General features: G+C 35.3%; 1 protein-coding gene across 1 annotated transcript in view; it reads left to right on the forward strand.

Annotated features, from left to right (window-relative positions):
- Nucleotides 1–23,476, forward strand: part of MBD5 (methyl-CpG binding domain protein 5) — a 281,410-nt gene that overhangs the window by 233,043 nt on the left and 24,891 nt on the right. The window contains exons 7-9 of the mRNA XM_011973434.1: nt 3,106–5,241; nt 17,947–18,273; nt 20,589–20,797. Coding sequence (XP_011828824.1) covers nt 3,106–5,241; nt 17,947–18,273; nt 20,589–20,797 — 2,672 coding nt within the window. The remainder of the gene's footprint in view (nt 1–3,105; nt 5,242–17,946; nt 18,274–20,588; nt 20,798–23,476) is intronic.

The following is a 23,476-nucleotide window of genomic DNA, read 5'->3' on the forward strand; positions in this document are numbered from 1 at the left end:
TTGATTGCTTAGTTAAAACTATGTCCATTTGATTTTCCCATTATTGAAATACCCTTTTCCCTTTATGATAAATGTGTACTCTATGGAATTACACTTTTTATACTTTGGAACTGAGGAACTTCTCTTTGTAAGGGATAGAATATGAATGCTCTCCAAAGTATTATAATCTAATGTTTGAATATTAATTCAGAATAAAATATGGCTAAACACCAAAGCATTTATGAGGGATTATTGATACTTTCCAACGGAACTCTGAAAAATAGGGATGAAGAGTGTAACCTGTAGTGATCAGAGAAGGCTTTATGGCAGAACTCAGATTTGGACCAGCCTTAGAAAATAGTAGGATTTAGACATCTAAGGCGGATAGGAAAAACCTTCTCCATAATGAGTGTAGCATAATAAGGGATGTTGTAGAAACTGACTTGAATAGAAGATTAGACTGATGTAGGTAAATTGGGGCCAAATCATTGATTGCTTTGGATACAAAGAAGAACAGTTGCCATGTCATGCAGGTAATTAAAGATTCACACTTAGAATTCATGTGAAGAGGTGTAACTATGTTTTCTTTTTTTTTTTTTTTTTTTTGCATACTACCATGGACATACTCCTACCTGTGGTTGCTCTCACATCACATTATATCATACAGTTTTATCCGTTTCTAAAGAGTCTGCTTATTGCCTTTCTAAAGACCCTGTCAGAATCTAGATCTGGCTTCTTTGTCATATCTATATATACAAGTTTAATTATTGAAATTAAAGGTAAATATTTAACTAGCACAGGTAATAATAGGTACACCTCCATTCCCTTTTAAAATGATACTCTTTATGGGATTGATTACTTTTACCAGCTTCAGACATAGCATTTATTTTAGTTTCCTAATTTTAAACTGTATTATCATAAAGTTGAGATTTGAATAATTAAAAGTTCAGAAGACTGACTTAGTAGTTTTTCACCTCCCATTATTTAAATACATAAGCATCTGTTTCTGTTTATTCTTATGGAAGGTCTACGTGAATATACATGAAAGCACTTGATGGGTGCCTAGCATTTCCACTTGCCAACTCTGTAACAAAATATCAGCCTTACTTTTGTTTATTTTGTATTTCAATTGTTTTTAAGATGGTAACTATTTTTCCCTAAGTTTTGAAGAAATATTTTCTGAACCACAGTAATTATCTAAATTCTGTTAGTCGAATATAAAAATTCCAGTGTCTGTGTTTTTAATCACTGAACTGTAGATAATTATATAAATACACTGACACCCAAGAAAAAATACAAGTAGGTTGTTTTGTCACTGAAGAGAACATGGTCAGTCATAGGATAATGCTAATGATATTAGTGTTCTCACTATATGCCAAGCATAGTGCCTAAAATATTAATATTTTTCATTTTATTCCTTTAATTACAAACTTTAAAAATCTCTTTTTAACAAGAAAATAAGCTGCAGTTGAGTTTACCTACTGTAATTCTCTCATATCATTGGATCTCAACTTTTCATATATTATATCCAGAAATCATTCTATCAAAGAACCTCTACCATGATAAAATGAGAAAGTCCACGTTTTCCAAGAAAAACATATGTTCACTGCATTCTCTTACTAGTTGAATGTGCCCTATGTAGATTTATTTGGACCCCAGGTTGAGAACCACTATCTCAGAAATTGTTATATGATTTGACCTGTATAGTGTCTAGCAGATAGGATAAATATATTTAATCTTAAATGTGTAATTATCCATTTAAGTAAGCGTACCTATGATTGTAGATGAATGTAACTCTACTTGCTAATATAAGTCTCAAAATAGGTATGACAGATGTATAGTTTGAATGGTGCCATTCTCATCTCCTATGCCTGTAACAGACTCATTGGCATTTTCTCATGGAGCCCAGCTAGAGTTCAGCTTCCTTTCCAACACAGCTTTCTAAGCAGCTACCACCAGTTGGTGGGAATTGGCATATGAAACAAATTTTATTTGCCATTTTCATTTTAAAAGGCATAACTTTATAAAATAGTTAGATATCGCAAGGGGCTAAAAAACTGAAATCTAGAATTCTGATGTGATAGAATGAAAATTCTGTATGATGAGTCTGCTTGCTTTTGTTGCCTGTATTCTGTCTGATCTCCAGAAAAACTGAAGGGATTCCAAAAAGCCAGGGAAGGAGAAGTGCACTCATGTAAAAAGAGAATATGCAATTGGATCCCAGTACTGAAGATTTTAGCACTTCAACTAAATTTTACATGAGAAACCTATCCTAATAAAAGAATTGAAGTTTGTGGCCATACCACCCTGAATACGCCCAATTATCTAATGAAAGAATTGCAGTCTTTTACCTAAGTTGAGGTAAAAGGCTGTGGCTGTTTTTAAAACAATGACTAACTAAGGGCAAAGAAATCACAGCATTAGAAACATGATGTGAAACTAAGCATGGGTTAGTTTGCAATATCACTGCATTTATTCTTCTTATTACTCCCATTGTAAGAGATTTGGAGTCCCATTAGACAGAAATTAAGTCTTACTCTCATAGTGAAAATGTTGGAGTAAAGAAATATTACTATACCTGTTCTGAGAAGGTTGCAGTAAGATAACAGAAACATTTTTTATAAGGGTGAACATTTTGTGGTGAAAATGGCAATTCATTTAAATCACCCAAGAAAATATTATGCCACACAGATCACAATTTTCTATTGTAACTGCATTCTTAAAAATTTGAAATCCAAAAAAATAGTAATATCACCATTTCCATCTGGACTGCCAGTCTCGATTTTGCATATTCTAAATATTATTAGAATGGCTAATGTCATTATGTATTGCTTTAGCTGCCCATGCTTTCTCAACAGATAAAAAGTAAATAAGCACAATGAGCAGTTACCGAGCACCTTTGGTCGACAAAGGGAAAATAATGTACATTTTTTAAATCAAAATTGAAAATAGTATTAATATATAGAACTATGTTTAATTGCATAGAATCACAGCTTTTATTTACAGATTCAAATTTCCAGATGTCCTTCCTCCCTCTCCCGTCCTGATTTACTCCATTCCTTCCCTCCTTCCCCCACAAAAGAGTTGAGACTGTTAACAGAATTCTTTTTTTCTCTTTCACATCAGATGCAACTCCAGTAGTACCTTCTCGGGCAGCAACTCCAAGATCAGTAAGAAATAAGTCTCATGAAGGAATTACAAATTCTGTAATGCCTGAATGTAAGAATCCTTTCAAGTTAATGATTGGATCATCAAATGCCGTGGGAAGGCTATATGTACAAGAACTGCCTGGAAGCCAACAACAAGAACTCCACCCTGTCTACCCCCGACAGAGATTGGGCAGCAGTGAACATGGACAGAAATCTCCATTCCGTGGCAGCCATGGAGGCCTGCCTAGCCCAGCGTCATCAGGTTCCCAGATATATGGAGATGGTTCAATCTCTCCAAGGACTGACCCACTTGGAAGTCCTGATGTTTTCACAAGAAATAATCCTGGTTTTCATGGAGCTCCCAATTCTAGTCCTATTCACCTGAATAGGACTCCTCTTTCTCCACCTTCAGTAATGCTACATGGTTCTCCTGTACAGTCATCCTGTGCAATGGCTGGAAGGACTAATATACCTCTTTCCCCAACCTTGACTACAAAGAGTCCAGTAATGAAAAAACCAATGTGTAATTTTTCAACTAATATGGAAATACCACGAGCAATGTTCCACCACAAACCACCCCAAGGCCCACCTCCCCCTCCTCCACCTTCTTGTGCTCTTCAGAAAAAGCCATTAACATCTGAGAAAGATCCACTTGGCATTCTTGACCCTATTCCTAGTAAACCAGTGAATCAGAACCCCGTTATCATTAATCCAACCAGTTTCCATTCAAATGTCCACTCTCAGGTACCTATGATGAATGTAAGCATGCCTCCTGCTGTTGTTCCTTTGCCAAGTAATCTCCCATTGCCAACTGTAAAACCTGGCCACATGAATCATGGGAGTCATGTACAAAGAGTTCAGCATTCAGCTTCAACCTCCCTGTCCCCTTCTCCAGTGACATCCCCAGTGCACATGATGGGGACTGGAATTGGAAGGATTGAGGCATCGCCCCAAAGATCACGCTCATCTTCCACATCATCAGATCATGGAAATTTCATGATGCCACCTGTAGGACCCCAGGCCACTTGTAGTGGTATTAAGGTTCCACCCAGGTCACCAAGGTCAACAATAGGGTCCCCAAGGCCATCAATGCCATCAAGCCCTTCTACCAAGTCCGATGGACATCATCAGTACAAGGATATCCCTAACCCATTAATTGCTGGAATAAGTAATGTACTAAATACCCCAAGCAGTGCAGCTTTTCCTACTGCATCTGCCGGAAGTGGTTCTGTAAAGAGTCAGCCTGGTTTGCTGGGAATGCCTTTAAATCAGATCTTGAACCAGCACAATGCTGCCTCCTTTCCAGCAAGTAGTTTACTCTCAGCAGCAGCCAAAGCACAGCTAGCAAATCAAAACAAACTTGCTGGTAACAACAGTAGCAGCAGTAGCAATTCTGGAGCTGTTGCCGGCAGTGGCAACACTGAAGGACATAGCACTTTAAACACCATGTTCCCTCCTACTGCCAACATGCTTCTCCCAACAGGTGAAGGGCAAAGTGGTCGAGCAGCACTAAGAGATAAGCTGATGTCTCAGCAAAAAGACTCACTGCGGAAAAGAAAACAACCACCTACGACAGTGTTGAGTTTGCTCAGACAGTCTCAAATGGATAGTTCTGCAGTTCCTAAACCTGGACCTGACTTGCTAAGGAAGCAGGGTCAGGGTTCATTTCCCATCAGTTCAATGTCTCAGTTACTACAGTCTATGAGTTGTCAAAGCTCTCACTTGAGTAGCAATAGTACCCCGGGTTGTGGGGCCTCAAATACTGCTTTGCCTTGCTCTGCTAACCAGCTGCATTTTACAGATCCCAGTATGAACTCTAGTGTTCTTCAGAATTCACTGACACAGAACATACCTTTAAGAGGGGAAGCCGTGCACTGCCACAATGCAAACACTAACTTTGTTCACAGTAACAGTCCAGTCCCCAACCACCATCTTGCAGGTTTAATAAATCAGATTCAGGCTAGCGGGAACTGTGGGATGCTCAGTCAGTCGGGCATGGCTTTAGGAAATTCCTTACATCCCAATCCACCTCAGTCAAGAATTTCAACGTCCTCCACTCCAGTGATACCAAACAGCATTGTTAGCAGCTATAATCAAACAAGTTCTGAAGCAGGTATGGTTTTATTAGAAAAAAGTACCCAAAGGTACTAAACTTTTCTACTTTTTTAAAAATTTGTACCAAAATATTTATTATGATAAGAAATGATCCTTTCCCCATTGTGAAATTCTCTTCATTTCTTTAGTATTTATAATGTTATCTACAGAATGCTAGGGATTTGTCTATTTGAAAGATTAACAGCTAAGAGGATTCCATGTGTTTCCATTATTTGTTGTCAATCTGTGTCATTTTGAATATTGTTCGACTTTCACTTGGTTGTATAACCAGTGGACTCCAAAATGCAAAATAAGCCATACAAGGCAGGGTTTCCTGGTTCGTGAGACATGTCCTTGGCCTATGCCAATATAAAAGCCGTCTCCCTAGCTTTCGTTTGTGTTCAGGTAAATGAAGTTTATCTTGGAAAATCCAAAAAGGCAAAAATAAATGGATTTTTTTTCTTGCTGCTGAACAGAAGTAGGTGAATGGGTAGGAAAAGGTAACTAGAAGTTGTACGAAGTAGAAGGCTGTCTTCTAATGTGTTTTCTTATCCTAGTTTGCTATCCTTTATTATTATTTGTTTGAGAAAACTCAAAAATGGATATTGGCTACTCCGTTAAAAAAAAAAAAAAAAGCTAATTTAAGTTTTCTAATAAAAAAAAGGCTTGAAAACCTGATTTCCAGAATTTTTAATCTTGAAATTGCTTTTTGATCTTCTTGTAGAACTAAACCATTTTTACCATTGACATTAAGGTTTTGAACCCAAATCTATTGTATCTCTTCATCCACTATTAATTAAGGAAACAAATTTATTTAAAAGCAGGCACATTAGAAAAAGACCTGTGTTTTGTGCAATAGGGTCCTCAGAAATTGTTATAAAAGCTGTACAGAAGCACCTAAGAGGTGCTTAGGCATCAGAAAATTTGACTATGAAAACATTAGAAAAATATTTAAAATTCAACACTAATGATTGTGAGAAATGACAAGGAGGAAATAAAAGATGATTGTAAAGACATTATTATTCACCATGAAAACAGTGTGCTGTAAAAACCAGATTGCTACTGGAAATGAGAAAACTGCTGAGTTTTTAAATAATAAGCTAGTGTGTAGGTATGATACCGTCATGCTGGAAAAGCATTCTAACCCACATGTCTTTGTTGCTGGTAGTAAAAGCATTTTTCTTCCTGGTGTTGCCACTTACACCTGCCATCCTTCACATCTTGTGTTATGTGTTATGTTTTGATGTCATTATTTAATGAAGAACTATTCAATGACCTCTTATGTTAAATATATATATTTTATATATATATATGATTTAGAAGATATTTGAAATTATTAGTGCCTTTTTGATATTCTTAGTATAAAGAATCTCATGAAACTTTATTTTTTATGTGTCTAACAGTATACTTATCTCATAGGGGGCTTCCAACTTTTCACTAACTCATCACATTTCTTTTTAGATAACTCGACACAAATGAAAATTTTATTTTATGTATTTAGCAGAAAAGTTATACAGAGTTCATAACTATTTAAAATACATCGTATTTATTGAGCATACCTTAAATAATTTTGATGAGACATTTTTAGTCTCATTGTATTATACAATTTTGATACCCCTTACCTCAGTTTACTTCATTTCAGGTCTAAGTTCATGTGCAAAGTATATGTATTTCATTGATGTATTTCAATTCATCTATAATGGAAAAGACCAACATTTACTTATATTCTTGTTTCTTTTGATGGTCAAGTTTAGACTTATTTAATACTGTTTTGGTCATTTTTGTTTGTTTGTTTCATTGTAAAACATCTGACCTGTACTGTTACTGCTGGGGGTGTCAAAGCATATAGGTTAAAAATTTATTAGTGTCAGAAAAGTGTTAGCATATAAATAGCTAAAAAGGATAAGGATACATGTCTAGTAATGATATGGATATGACCAACTAGTGTAAGCTAACAGAAAGTATGTGCTTAATAAATACCTAAGTATGAATTTTTTAAGTGTTAAACCTAATAAAATTAAGTACTAATTAACATTCATAGGTCTGATGTGCAGCTGGTTATGAAAACGGATTGATTTACTAATGAATGTAATTCTTTTGATGAGCTAAATATTGAAGCAGTCTCTGATGCCATGTTTCTTTTTGCCATGTAGTGAACTGTGTCAACTGAATGTACCATCACTGTAATTGCCTAGCCTAAATATCTATTTACACTGACATTGATTCATTCATCAAATAACCATTAAGCCTTAAAGGTAGGCATTCAGAATGAGACAGTAAATGATAGTCACAGCTATCCCTGTAGGAGTATTACTGAGTATTCCTATGATACCAGAAAGACATTAGAAGAAAACCACATTTTATTCTTAAAATGTTGCTATAGCTATCTATCATCAAGGACCTATTATGTACCAGGTGATTTCCCTGTATTATTTCTAATCTGTGCGGTTTTCTAAAGTATAAAGTATTATTGTTCAATTTTACAGATCAGGAGGCTGAGGCTCAAAAAAAGTAACTGTTCTGTATCAAAACCTCAGGATTTGAACTGAGGTTCATCTGATTCTAAAATCCATTTTCCTCCCAGCTGCATAAATTCTTCATCTGAAACATTTAGTGCTCAAAAGTATTGTGTTCCCTTTCAAAATCTTTTAAAATGTTCAATAGATAATGAATTATATCACATTAATGCATGTTAAAAGCCACATTTGTTAACTATTGATATACTTCAGATGAAAGTCAGTTATTTTTGCCAATATTATAGCAAGTAATGACTAGAATTTTTATGTCAGTGCAGAAGAAGAAATACCCAAAATGTCAAGAAAACTGCCCCTTATTAGTGAATCACATTTAGTGACCTTTCTTTTAATGAATTACCACCTCACTCAAATTAGAATGGGTTTCCTAGTAGGTGACGTGTCAGTAGGCCTTTAAAAGAGATGCAGATGCTAATCCCGTCATTCCAAGCATGGTAGCACAGTGAGGATGAAAGAAACCATCAGGTAACATGGTCCAGCTGTACTCTGTGGTTATAGAGCTTAGACACAACTCAGGTGACCTCCTGCTAAATCCAGTGCCTTTTTCCACTCTCCTAAGTAAAAGTTCAAAAATATTACATTAAGACATTAACAAGATAAATAACTTGCTCTGAAAAATGCTTAGTTCCATTGGTAATCTATTTTTAAATCTTCTTTTAAAGAGAGTTTTCCTATGCAAAACAATCCAAATATTGATTTTTAGGCCTATATGTGAATTCTATGGAGCACATTTAAAACATACAACTAAAGTATGGGAATTGAAGGCAAAGATAGTAACAAAATCCGATAAAAGATACTAAATACTTGGAAGAATTTCTAAAACTTATGAATATACAAGGCTTTATTAATTCTACTTTGTGTTTTCAAGCTGCCTCTCCACTAAAGCTTCAAAATACTTTGCATTTTAAAGTTTACAGATTTCCACTGGCTTTTTCAATATCAAATTACAGATAAAGTTTAATATTTCCATGTAACAGATTTAGAAACTGATCAGTAGGATACTTGGTGACATTCCTCAAGTTGTAAAGCAAATCTCTGTTGGATCTGGCATCCAAACCCCAAAGTTCTCAATTCTCAGTCCAAACACTCAAACTGCCAAATGCAGGTATGTTCTGGAAATCCGTCAGTAGCATACATTTAAAGCAACTTTCCATTTTTAAAGAGAGACGCATTTCAGCATGTGAGTGGCTATAGCACATGTCCTATAATATTACGGCTTAAGGAAAACTCCAAAATCAACTACCCTTGCCTAGCAAACTTCAAAATGCCCAGGCCGCTTTAGTCCTCTGACTGCTGCACACGTACTTACCAGATAACAAAAACACATGCCAGTAACCCAAGCCCCTGCAGAGGACGTAGCCCTGTTAGTATCCACACGGTGACCCATCCTTTCCTTTGCCCTACAGTTTTTCACAATTTTCAAAGAAGGAAAAAGATTTAGATTATTCTGCCAACATACTTATTAGCAGCCCTGCCTTCTTCCAGTATGATAAAGTCATTAAGTCATTCAACACAACATAACTTTTTTCACTTTAAAATGACTTTTATGTTCTCTTATTTTTTCCTAATTAAAAAAAAAAAAGTAATCAGCTCTTTTAAACACATGAAAATTTAATCCTCTGAGGGGACACACTATGGGTTTGTGCCAGAAGAGAAAATAATTCAAACATTTATTTGCCTTAACTCTTAAAGATATGCATGACAAGAATATAAATAAGCCTACAAATAAATAAGTGTTCTTGAGTATTTATATACTTATATTTTTTTAACTGCAAAAGTAAGTTTTCTTTCAGCACAAAATACATTTGATTGAAACTCAGGACAGCCATTAATATGGTAGGTATAAGACAATGAAATAGTGAGACCACAAAAGAACTCTTTGGGTAAAAGACTACAAAGTAATGAGTTTGGTTTTTATGTCCTGTTTGTTCATTTGTTCTTGGAACATAGCAGTAAAGAAAATAAAGGGAGTTGTCATCCTGTTTTTTCTAGATGAAGCTACAGGGGCAGAAAGATTGAGGGATAAAAATGCTCAAAGGTGGATTATACTATAAAGTATCCTTCTCAGGAGATGAGAGGTTTGTATAGAAATAATTCAGTGTTACATAGATTAATGTAGACTGAAGAAAGAGGAAGAGCCTCCTTGATGGCTGTGACTGAATAAACATGAGTTGCTAGTGAACGTATTTTCACTCAAATTTTTAAATGCTTAGATTTTATCCCCCATCTGATGCACAAAGTTTATAGGTTAAAAATTGTCCTCTGCACTTGTTTTTTAACCAAACAACAGAACTATACTAAATTCTGGATTGTGTGATAAAAATCAATGTCTATTATTTTAGTAAATTTTTGTAAAATGAGCCATTTATTCTTTGCTGTAAGATATTCTTAATATAGTCAATGCCTTGTTGTTTGAAAAGGTCTCCTAATATCAGGGTTACCCCACTTATTTTTTTTACATATTCCAGGTTTAACGTTTCCTTGTATTAAAAAAAAAGGAGTTAAAATATGTTCAGCTGTAGACGTTGAGTCTATGTAATCAAAGGTGATGACAGAACTCAGAGTGGTGATGTTTGCTGATTCAGTGATCTATTTTGTACCTTTCAAGAAATAAATTGTCCCAGTGTGCAAATTGGGAGAATTTTATTCCATTACAATACACTGAGCTCACTTACAAACCCACTAGAAATCCTTCAGTTCTCTAGAAGATGCCTAAGCTATTATTACTAAAATCAAGTGGTCCAAAAAACATTTACACAGTTGCAAAACATACCCAGATTCTATGGAGTAATGTTAATTCTGCAATGTTTGAGTCAAAAAAATAATGCTAAAAAATACTCCTATGGTGTCATCAAAATGGATTTAGTTTTTTCATGCGTGTAGTACTAAATAATTCAAATCATAAAATTCTTACCTTCTAGGAACTTCTATCAAACAACATTAATGCCAGCTAAGCCAAGAGTAAAGTAAAAATTATTTCTAAACCTTATACTACTTGCAAATTCGAAGTAACAACTCACCTTTTTACAGATTAAAAGTGGAACTAGACAACAGAAGTCTGAAGGAGTTGCTGAGGTATTCCTGGGGTTGGAGCTAGTCCAGGGAAGTCCGGAGTATCTATCCAAGACCCATGGGCACAGGTATAATAGAGAGAATTCATCACAGACATACTAGAGCAGGGCTCCAGTGCTGCATAACTCCACAGGGACCCCTTTCTCACTGTAGCCTGATAAACATGCTCCCTGGAGAACAACTCCGTAGACCATCTCCGAGTTGAGGCCTGATCCTAAAGCAGTATTTTTCAACTTTTTAAAATTCTTCCCACAATAGGAAATTAACTTACATTACAGTCCATTAGACATACATTTATAATGTGTAACAAAAAGTTTCATGAAACAAATACTTATTACATGTAATAACTTCTGATGTTTTTTTATCCCATTCTATTTTATCTTATTCTATTTGGTATTTTTTAATAACAGCCATGACCCACTGAAATGATTTTAATGACTCACAAAACAGATTATTACCTAGCACTCAAGTATATAAGCTAACAGAAAAAGCTTCCACAAAATACTAACCTAGCCATGCAATGTTCTTTACATTTTCTTTTCTATTTCATTGATCAAAAATATACTAGTTGGGGCATACTAAATTGATTTTGCAGCCCACTAATAGATTTCAATACTGTTTTACAATATCCATGAGGTAATTCAGCAAATACTTGTTGAGCACCTAGGATGTGCTAGGCACTGTTTTAGCACTGCAGGTAAAACAGGGAACAGTAAAAGGATACAAAGCTAAGCATATTCATAATCTACAAACTCAGCCTACTCTGCTCATTAAACAAAATGAGATAAGACTTCCAGTTGGAAGACTGATGAAGCGTTTTAACTATTAGGTACTGTAGTGCACATTAAAGAACAGAAATTCTACCAGCAAGGGACTTACACTCTTTCTCAACATTTGTTTTCCCACAAATATTGAGACATGTAATAAAAGAGGAATTAAAAAAAAAAAAACCTATGACTTGAGTAAACTGAAAAATCCCAAGCATTTTAAAGTTAATTCCAACAGTTTTCAGAGTAATTATAGGTGTTAAGAAAGGAAACAAAACATGATTACAGGGGGGGAAAAAAAAAACACCTCTTTTTCTGACTCTGACTCCATCACCACCACAAGACTGAAAAGACTGATCCCCTTGATAGTCATATAGTCATAACTACACAGACACCATATTCCAAGACTCAAGCTGCATCCCTTCTACTGCTCTTTTCTCCTCCCCATCCTCTTGACCCTGTTGAGTGTGGAGAGCATCTCCTTAGATACTGCCATAGCTCCCTTCCCCATCTTCTCTACCTTCTCCTAAGTCCTTTGGTTTGGGACCCCTTCCTCCCTCCCGTGACTAGAACAAAGTAGCCTCTAGTGCCTAAGATTTCCTTTCTGTTGCTGATAAAAGAATGTTAACAATTTACATCAGAATCCAGAGCACAAAGTTAGAGATTTGATATGTTTTTGTAAATACACATTACCATTCCCTCTTACTAAAGCTTGAGAAAATAAAGTCTCCTGGAAAAATCTAGTATTCTTATAAAAGTTATCTTTCAATTTATTATTGTTATCATTAAAAATTGGTCCTTTAAATATAGAGGAGAAAATTTCACTATTTCAATGGGATTGAAAAGTGAATTATATTTATTAGACTCACTAAGCCATGATATTTTCTCTTATCTCTACAAGCATTCATTTTTATTAAGGATTACCATTGTCCCTGTTTGCAATGCAAGTACACTTACCAAAGTAAATGATAAAGGTCAGATGGTGAAGGCATACACATTCTATACGACTTATTTCTTAGGTTCTTGAATTTTATGGATAAAAATCAGTGTTTGGGCATATTAATTTAGAAAAGGTTTCTTAGCATAAAGTAGCATTTGTTCAAAATTACAGCTAAACAAACCAGTATAATGAGGTTTTAAAAATACTTCATTGGTCTTCTTGATATGAGCTTTATATTCTCTCTTGTACACATACAAAGACATGTATAACAATATTATTAATATTTAAGAGACAGCCATATAAGAGTTTAGCACAATACAAACAATGACCAGGAAGAAGAGAAACGAATCAAAAGAGGTAGACATTAACTTTGTTTTGAAAAGTAGTTTTAAAAATAAGACAGATAAAACATGTCAAGGATTAAATTAATATTAGGAAAATATCCTTTAAAATTTACTAATACTATTTCTGTGTACACACACATATGCATATACATATATCATGAATTGTAAGTGTGTACAGAATACTGTTTACATACAGAAATTTGTCTGGGCCAGGCGCAGTGGCTCACGCCTGTAATCCGAGCACTTTGGGAGGCTGAGGCAGGCGGATTACAAGGTCAGGAGTTTGAGACCAGCCTGGACAATATGGTGAAACCCTGTCTCTACTAAAAATACAAAAGGTAGCCAGGCCTGCCTCAGGAGGCTGAGGCAGGAGAATCACTTGAACCCGGGAGGTGGAGGTTGCAGGGAGCCAAGATCGTGTCACTGCACTCCATCCTGGGCAACAGAGTGAGACTCCATCTCAAAAAGAAAAAAAAAAAAAAGAAAAGAAACCTGTCCTACTAAGCAAGCTACCACTGTCATTTCCTCATCAGACAGACTGTCTTAATCTCTGGGTGTCTGAGCATGAGATCTCACACCAAAGTTTGTTTGGGTGGCTTTCCAGTCTTCTCTCCTACTCTTGAAAAGCAACAGAGACAATGAGAAACAGAAAGTATGCCAGTTCATGGTGCTGCTGGCCAGTGTGAAATAATCACTTTTTCCCAGTAAAGGACTACTCCAACTTACTAACTTGTTCCAGGATCCCAGCTGCCTTTTGGTTATTTAACTGGTAAACATGTAATGAATAATTTCCTTTTTAAAAATCTTAGCGACTATCCTTTTTATTCGATTAAGCACAAAATACCTTGGCTGCAAAAACAAAACAAAACAAAACAAAAAAAACAGCTTTAACAAAACATTTTTCCTCACGGTTCAACAGACCATAGAGTTTTTGTGCAGAACTATGAAATACGTTCACCAGAGAGTGCCTATTCAAGATTAAGTGGTTCAGAAATAAGCAATTTCCAAATTTCCCTGCATCTATAAAATTTCATACAAATTCAGGGTCCTCTTTGAATGACTGTAAGCATGAATTAGTAACTTTAAGAACTCAGAGTAATTTGGAATAGACCTCTCCCTCTGTGGGGTGATTTCAACTTCTTGAAATATCTGGAAGCCTTCTTAGGTAATTTGTCATCTTGCACCCATCTCCTTTCCAATGTCCCTTATCTCCTAGCATTGGACGAATACACTGGAGAGTTCATTTTCACTTTCTCCACAAATGGGTGGTATTCTTTCCTTTTGTCCACAAACACACCAACACATAGCATCAAACTACCTACTTCTAAAAGTTGAGTGCAAGTTTTATGATTTTACAATCTTTTTTAATACCAGCAAATATTGTTTGAATGCTGATCATGTGTCAAAGACTGTGTTAGGTCTTGGAAATACAGCGATAAATAAGAAATGATTTTTGTCTTTAATGGTTTGGAAAGATGATTTCAAATTTCTTCACTGCTTATCTCAGGCAGCAGGTTCGACCATGGGTAGGAGGAGCCGGAAGCATAGGGAAACCTCACAATATTTTCAGTCATATTTCTTTGTTTTGGGGAAACATAGGACTCTTCATTACCTTCCATCTACTTTATTATCACCTTGTCTTTGCTTGTTGTTTTAATCATCTTGCTTCTGCATAGAGGCCCTTTTTATTTTCATTTTCGTCTCTCAAATTCCAGATCAAATGTTACACCACTTGACTAGTTTTCCCTGACGTGTTCAGTTTTACAGTGGTCTCCTTGTGATACACCTGTTACACCTCTTAGCATATTGCATTATAGTTATACTAGCAATATAAGAACAAAGCTTTACATTTTTCTAGTTCCTAATAAACTCTGAATAAATATATATTTGAGAGAAGAAAAAGACAGAGAGATTGCTGTGTTTATTTCTTTACCTAAACTCTTAATTCCTTCAGGAAAGAGCAAGGTTTGTTTGTTGTTGTTGTTTTGTTTTTTGTTTGTTTGTTTGTTTCTTTTTTCGTAGTTAGTTCTATTCTATTTTCCAGCAGAGTACACCCGTTTGTTGAATAGATTTCTTGAAAATTAAAGAAAAATTTTAAAAACTATACCTTTATCTTCATACTACATTTAAGCAGCTTGTGTGCTTCACCGCTTTCTTGATGGTAAGACAAAAATACACCCAGAGTATCTATACTTCGCTTCTTCTAATTCTTCAAGAATATTTAGATAGAGAGCTTTTATGTTATCCCAAAATGGCTACTTCTTTGAATCATAAGTGTGGATACTTCTCTGTTGCAAAATAAAGATTAAAAATTATAATAATCTCTAAGGAAAGCCTTCATCTATAAAGCCTTGACATGTACACTCTAGAGCATTTTGAAAATGTGTTCTGCCTTTGGTTAGAGAAATTGTGATCTCTACATCTAAATATGTCATTATTATTTAGCAGAGAGGAAAAATTGCCACAGATATTGCCACAAGTAGTGATTACTAGTAAATAAGACTTTTTATTTAAACTCTTAAAAAATTTGTAAAGGTTTAATAAAAGTTTTTTAAAAATTTAAAAAGATGGTTTCCAAATGGAAATAATCCATAGTATCTATGGAAATAGCAACAAGATTTAAGAAGCAATTAAATGTTTAGGGTTTTGATAATTTTGTAACAAATCTGAATTAGTATTTAAAGAATTGTATACTATATGCCTATTTCAGCATTTGGTATGTTTTCTTACCCTACTCTTGGTGAATGTGGTCATTATTTCATAAATATATATTTTCAAAGAGGGGTTTTTAAAATCTCATTATTTAAATAAAACACTGAAAACTAAAAAAAAAAAAAGGTAGACCATGACAGCCAGGAAAAATGACAAATCCTTGCTATACGGATATTCTGTAAAGTGTGTTGAATGTGCTGATTTGTACTTACTGCTGTTACCACAGCACCACTACTATGACTACTAATGTCAATAATAATGATAACTCCTTTTATTTTTATAGACTTTTACATATTTCAGAACTTTTGCTTCCCTTTTTTTGGTTCTCAAAATAATCATGCCAGTTATGCAATTTTTTCTACGGAAAAAGTTCAAAGTAGCAAAGTATCACATGTAGAAAGATATTTATCCCTGTATTATCTATAATGATGAAAAATCAAAATATGAATACCAGACTTTATCACAGTGGTTCAATAAATATAGTAAATACATACACTACACAGTTAAAATGTAAATACAAAGTCTATTTATCAGAAAGGAAAAATCCTTGTGTTATTCTATTAGGTGAAAAGAAGAAGAATATACAATTATATTCATATTACTGTTACAACTATGGAACATTTCTGTGTATTTGGATGAAGGCTCAATGGTAACATGATAAAATGTAAAGTTTTTTAGGATAGCATGGCATAACATCGCCCAAAATGTTTAGTTTATTTTAGATTTTCAGTGACACTGGTGTTGTTCATTATGCCATGTATGTGTTTAGTATTTTTAAATAAAACTAAATGTGTATTCTTAAAATAATAAAATATTTGTCAAATGCATGTATTACATAAAACAATGCATTTACAATGGGGAAAGACCATTTACAAAAAAGTGATTATAGGTTCCTTTTCAATAGATGTGGTTTTCACCCTATCCACCTCACCCCTTGTGCATCTGGATCACCAGGGGTGATTTCAAAGAATACTACTGCCCAGGCTGTACCCCGAGAGATGAGTTTTCAACGGGTCTGGGCTAGGGCCCAGGTATTGGTTTGTTTTTGTTTTTTTAATTTCTCCAGATAATTCTGTTGTGCGGCTTGGGTTGAGCATCACAAAAACAGTTATAAATACGTGAAATTTCCTCTTTTCCGATATTAAATTCCCAGAATTTTCATCTCTAGTGTAAGACTTTTAAGAATAAGAATGCTATTTAAGACTGGTCTAATTTAAGAAATCATAAGTCCAAAGTGTCTTTATGCAATAAGAATGGTAAAGATTCTTAATTATTATTTTTATTCATTGTCAAAATAATGATAAATAGAGTATTGGTGAGAGAAATGAACACTGTCTTCCACTGCTTATAGGAATGTAAATGAAGTGTGTATTGATCAACTTCACAGGAGGGTAGTTTGACAATATGTATTCAAAGCTTCTAAAATATGTAAACCCTTTTGTCCCTGAAATTTCACTTTTAAGAATTTATCCTTAGAAAATAATTAAGTGAACTGGCAAAGAAATATTAATAAGAATATTTGTCATAGTGTTGCTTACAATAGTAAAAGATTGGAAATAATTTAAAAACTTATGACTGGATTGATTAAAGTACAGTATATCGTACATGATACTAATAAAATGGTTCTGTAGCTATATATAAGTTAACATGGAATGATAATCACATTACATTGATAAAGCTACAAAATAACATTATAGCATGATTCCATTTTTTAAAAATATATGTAACATATATATGCATATATATATGCATACCTGCATATGTATAGATACGCAGGTAGAAAAAGCCCAGAAAGCTATAAACTAAAATATTATCTTCATAGGTAGTTATCTTCATAGGTACTTTTTATTTTCTGCTTTATATTTTTATGTGCATTCTACTTTTGTGGGTTTCTTTTCACTAAAAAGAAGTAGTAGTTTTATAAATAAAGACAAATAACTTTTTTAATGGAAAAAACTTTTTAAATGAAATTATTACTTTTATCTACCAATTGAATGAAGAACACGGATTCTCCCATCTTCAGCTTTCACTTGTTGTCTGCCTGTGAAAAAGAAACTATTTGATAGTCAGCAACACCTATTTCTTTTTTTAAACCCCCCACCTCTCCTGCCACCACAACCTACCAGCTATTTCTCAGTAAAACTTCTTCAATATATTTATTTTCAAAAGTGTACATTCTAAACTTAAGTCCCATTAACAGATGTCAAGTGATCTGATTACAATTAATCTAGTTGCAATCAATGAAGGTGCCATGTAACAAATAAATTGAAATTTATGTTAATGCATTTTTATGCCTAGTCTCACATAATATCCATGATTAATAACTAGTTTTTTTATTATTTTTTTTCATTTTAGGCGGTTCAGGACCATCATCCTCCATAGCCATAGCGGGCACCAACCACCCTGCCATCACAAAGACAACATCTGTTCTTCAAGATGGCGTCATAGTCACCACCGCAGCTGGAAACCCACTGCAGAGTCAGCTGCCCATTGGGAGTGATTTTCCTTTTGTTGGCCAGGAGCACGCACTTCATTTTCCATCCAACAGCACTTCAAACAACCATCTTCCACACCCCTTGAACCCCAGCCTCCTCAGTTCTCTACCTATCTCTTTGCCAGTGAATCAACAGCATCTCCTAAACCAGAATCTATTAAATATCCTCCAGCCTTCAGCAGGAGAAGGCAAGTCTGAGATCAACCTCCACCCTTTAGGTTTTCTCGACCCGAATGTAAACGCTGCTTTAGCTTTTCTCTCCAGTGACATGGATGGGCAGGTATTGCAGCCTGTTCACTTTCAGCTCTTAGCAGCCCTGCTTCAGAACCAAGCCCAAGCAGCTGCCATGCTTCCCCTGCCATCTTTCAATCTGACCATCTCAGATCTTTTCCAACAGCAAAATACCCCTTTACCCTCATTAACACAGATGACAGCCCCACCAGACCATTTGCCAAGCAATCAGTCAGACAACAGCCGAGCTGAGACCCTTTTAACCAGCCCCCTGGGGAACCCTTTACCAAGCTTTGCAGGCAGTGACACTACTTTTAACCCCCTGTTCCTCCCAGCTGTCAATGGGGCCTCAGGATTAATGACCTTGAATCCCCAGCTGTTGGGAGGTGTCCTGAACTCGGCATCGGCCAACACCGCTAATCATCCAGAGGTTTCCATAGCAACCTCCTCCCAGGCAACCACTACCACAACCACTACATCATCAGCAGTGGCAGCACTGACTGTCTCAACACTTGGTGGGACAGCAGTGGTGTCAATGGCAGAAACATTGCTGAATATATCTAATAATGCTGGGAGTACACCTGGTTCAGCTAAACTCAACAGTAACTCTGTGGTGCCACAGCTACTTAACCCTCTACTGGGGACAGGTCTACTTGGTAAGTTAAATTTTTTCACAAATTTTTTACAAAAGAAACGTTTTTCTAATTCTATTTTCTCCTTTTTAAAAACTCCATTTTGTCACACTATTTTTAAAAATGTTTTTGTTATGTCACAGCTTGCTTAAGGAACTAAATATAACAACACCCACACACAACCATAGTTATACAAACATGAGTGACTTTTTCCTTTTTCCCCTATTCTAGCAATACTAAATATCATTTTAATCTGCTTTCTCTTCTAATTCTGATGCCACCTAAACCTAACCTACCCATCATCTCTTAAACCAAGTAGAGTCTCATTTTTCAAATAATAAAGCACAGGTACATCTTAAAAATCACTTTCATTTGAATTTTCGTTGGTGTGGCATCACAGGGTTAGTATGAGCAGCTGCACTGTGGATGGAAACAGATTGAGAAAGTGTTTTCCAGGTGAACCCTAAATAAACAAAACTAAATGCTTGTCTAGCAAAACAAGAAGCGAGACGTAAAAACATGCAAACCTAAAGTTTGCCCAAGTTCAAAAGAACAGACAGCCCCTCTAGCTGCTACTAGATTTCCTCAGTATTATTTTTTTGACCTTTGTGGCTTAAAAACAAAGTGTTTCATCTGTATTATCCTATCACAAAATAGTCAGAAAATAATGCCAGGTATATTTAACTGATGGATATAGGTAACTATAATATAAAGTGTAGGGATGGTGTCCATAAAGTCTGGAAACAGAGAAATGTACATGATGATGTCAATGGCATCTTCCATGTGTGAAAAATAATTTGTTTATTATTTATGTTTTTTTGATTTCATGGATGCCTTTATAATATAGTAAAATTAGTTCTATTTGGCATTGAAATCTTTGTAATTAAATAACCTACAAAGCATATTTCATTTACATATTACAAGTTACAGGACAATTTCTATGACATTGTCCTCAAGAAAATGTCAGAGTAATTTCAGAATAATTTTGAATTTTGAATATAAATTTAGTTATTAATCCTACTGATTATATAATATTTATTTTGAATGATTATGACAATGAATTCTTTTGTGTTGTTAGCTTCTTTTCCATTTTAATTTTAGGTGACCAACCTTCTATCACAAAACAATGCACATTTCTAAACCAAATCAACGATTTGATGTGGTATCTACTGATTATTATGGCTTGAGAACTAAATTTTGTAAACAAGGCCTGATCAGCTCACTTATTTTAATTATCTGGTCAGATACTTACAATTGCTAAAACATTATAGGACTAATTTCAACCTTTAATTTTAGGTCCTCTAAAATAGATCTAAAATCTAAAAATAATAGATCAAGGAATCATATGACACTGCAGCTCAATATATAAGGACTGCCTAATGCATAGAGCAAAGACTAAGTAGTCTTTCCATGATATAAAATTTAAAAACTAATTATAGAAGATAAAACTAAATAATAAAGCTACTCTTTCCTTATCACTTAGTAAGACTTTGAGAAGTAAAAAAGAAAAGCATTACCCAAGTAAGCATAGCACTTAGTTTTTTGGTTTTTTTTTTTTTCAGGAATTCTCAGGTACAAAGAAAGGCATAGAATCTCCAAAGAATCACATTTACTTATATTTTATGTTTTTCAAACTGTAGGTGATATGTCATCAATAAACAATACTTTGAATAACCATCAACTGACTCATCTACAGTCGCTGTTAAACAACAATCAGATGTTTCCTCCAAATCAGCAACAGCAGCAACTTCTCCAGGGGTACCAGAATCTCCAGGCGTTCCAAGGACAGCCCACAATTCCTTGCCCAGCTAACAATAACCCCATGGCTTGTCTGTTTCAGAACTTTCAGGTACTCTCCTCCCCTGTGTCACTTTAGAAGAAAACAATGTCTGGGTTTGTTTAGACACTTAATTTGCAGGAAAGGGTGAAAAAAGTAGGTTATGTGCCCTTTCACCTCTATTTACTGTTATTTCTCAATCATGAGTATTGTTAAACATTCCAGTCTTTTGTGTGAAAGTTTTCTTTTTTTTTAATTTTGTCTGAAGTATCTCAGCAGTTCTTTTGGAGCTGTTAGTAAAAACTGATCGTGTGACCCCCATAAGCCCTTTCGTCATTTCTCATTGTTCTCATGACTGAGACTCACCTCCCTCGCATGCCCACCTGTCCATCCTCTCCAGCGTCAGCTCTCACCACTCTTCCCCTGGCTTCAGCCACATGGTACTTCTTTAGTTCCACGAAGTGAATCAATCCCTGCTAGATTAAGGAGATAGGTGGAAAGAGTAACACTAAATCCACATGGGAAGAAAATATGGACTTTTTAAAAATAATCTTGGGGTAGAGAAGGCTCTTTCAGCATGACAGAAAACCAAGGCAGTCAAAAGGAAAAGAAACAAATTTGATTACCTAAAAATTTAAAGTCTCTGTGTGATCAAGGATATTCTAAACAAAGCTAAAGACAAGTGACAACCTGGCAGAAAACATTTTCCTAATACATACTAAATAACACCTATAATGTAAAAAGAGCTCCTACAAATCAGAAAGAAAAAGGATAATTGATTAGAAAGAGTTAGCAATAGATATGAACAGGTAATTCATAGAATTTGAAAGATAAAGTATTAATAAACGTATGAAAATAATCAGAGTTACATAAATTATCACAGTAATGTGTCCATCAGATTGATGATATCCACTGCTTATAAGGGTGCAGAGAAATAGATTCTCTCAGATTACTGGTGGTCTGATTACATGCTGATACAGTCCTTTTGGAGAGTAATTTGATAGCATATCAGATTTTTAAATATCTTTTGACCAGAAGTTCAGCTTCTATGTATTAATATCTCATTTTAGAGAAATCTTCAAATGTGAACAAACAAGCACATATCAAAATGTTCAGTGCAGTATAATTTGTGGTGTCAAAAATTATGAACCACTCCATCAGTAGGGAAATAGTTAAATATATTGTGGTACAGTATATCCATCTACCTAGTGGTTTAGAAAATTAGGTAGACTTACATAATCTGATATGGAAAGATCTGTAAGACTGCAAGACTCCAGTGCTATAGTATTGCAGAACAGTACTTTTAAATCTGGAAACCATGAATGTAATCATACGCTAAAGGAAAGACCCAGGAAAGTGGAACATCTTTATGTTCAAGGGATAATAAATAAGGCAGGATCCCTGAGGAGGGGGTGTGGGATCCAGAATCTAGTACCATCCCATTTAGGTTGAAAGAAAGGAGGGAAGCAAGGAAGGGAGGTAAGAAGGATGCACTCCAATGCTGGTTAGTTCTAAGTAAGGAAATAGGACTGGAGTAGGGTGAGAAACTGTGAGTTTGGGTGAGAAGTAATGATGAAGAAAACTTGTATACTTTTGACATATCTATCTATCTATCTATATATATATATATATAATCCATAGTAAAATAATTCAGAAAGGAAGAGGAAGTGCTCAACCGTGTCACTGAGAAAAAAGGTAAGATAAAGCCTGAAGAGAATCCTTTAGATTTACCAATTAGGACATCATCAATGACTTAGTGGAATGCAGTTTTGCTGGAGTGGTGGGAGTAGGAGCCAGATGGCAAAAGGGAGGAACAGCGAATGGGAGGTTAGGAATTAAAGAGTATAGATTAAAGAAGTATACTTCAGCTGTTCTTGACAAACACACACACACAACACACACACATACACACAACTATATGAGATGATAGATAGGCTCATTTGTTTCACTATAGTAACCCCTTTACCATCTGTGTATGTATTCTATAACATTATGGTGTTAACTTCAAATACACACAACAAAATTTATTTTTGAAAAAAACTTAACTTTGAAGAACGTAAGAGAAATAGGGCAGTGCCCCAGCAGGGGGTCGGGAGTAGATGAATGCAAACTTTAAAATACGTAAGCCATGAACATAATCATGTGCTATAGGAAAGACCCAGAAAAGTGGAAGAGATTGAACATAAAGAAGGGAAGGGATGCCGGGCGCGGTGGCTCACGCCTGTAATCCCAGCACTTTGGGAGGCTGAGACGGGCGGATCACAAGGTCAGGAGATTGAGACCATCCTGGCTAACATGGTGAAACCCCGTCTCTACGAAAAATGCAAAAAATTAGTCAGGCATGGTGGTGCGCACCTGTAGTCACAGCTACTTGGAGGCTGAGGCAGGAGAATGGCGTGAACCCGGGAGGTGGAGCTTGCAGTGCCGAGATCACACCACCGCACTCCAGCCTGGGCAACAGAGCGAGACTCTGTCTCAAAAAAAAAAAAAAAAAAAAGAAGGGATAATAAATAAGACAGGATCCTTTAGAAGGGGGCTTGGGATTCAGAACGTAAGTGGAGGGCACACCCTCAGAGAGCAGAAGGGAACCCTCTTATGGGAAGCAGGACAGAATTTAGGATAGGTATAGTTGCAGAGAAGTCTGCTGCCGGGGCAGGGAGTATCAGAGTATAAGAAATTGTGAGAATTCTTGCCTGATGGGCTTTATTTTCTCTATTACGTAAGGTCATCTACTAAGAATAGTCTGGGAGA

This window comes from Mandrillus leucophaeus, unplaced genomic scaffold (genome assembly GCF_000951045.1).
Source record: "Mandrillus leucophaeus isolate KB7577 unplaced genomic scaffold, Mleu.le_1.0 Scaffold1374, whole genome shotgun sequence".
NCBI lineage: Eukaryota > Metazoa > Chordata > Mammalia > Primates > Cercopithecidae > Mandrillus > Mandrillus leucophaeus.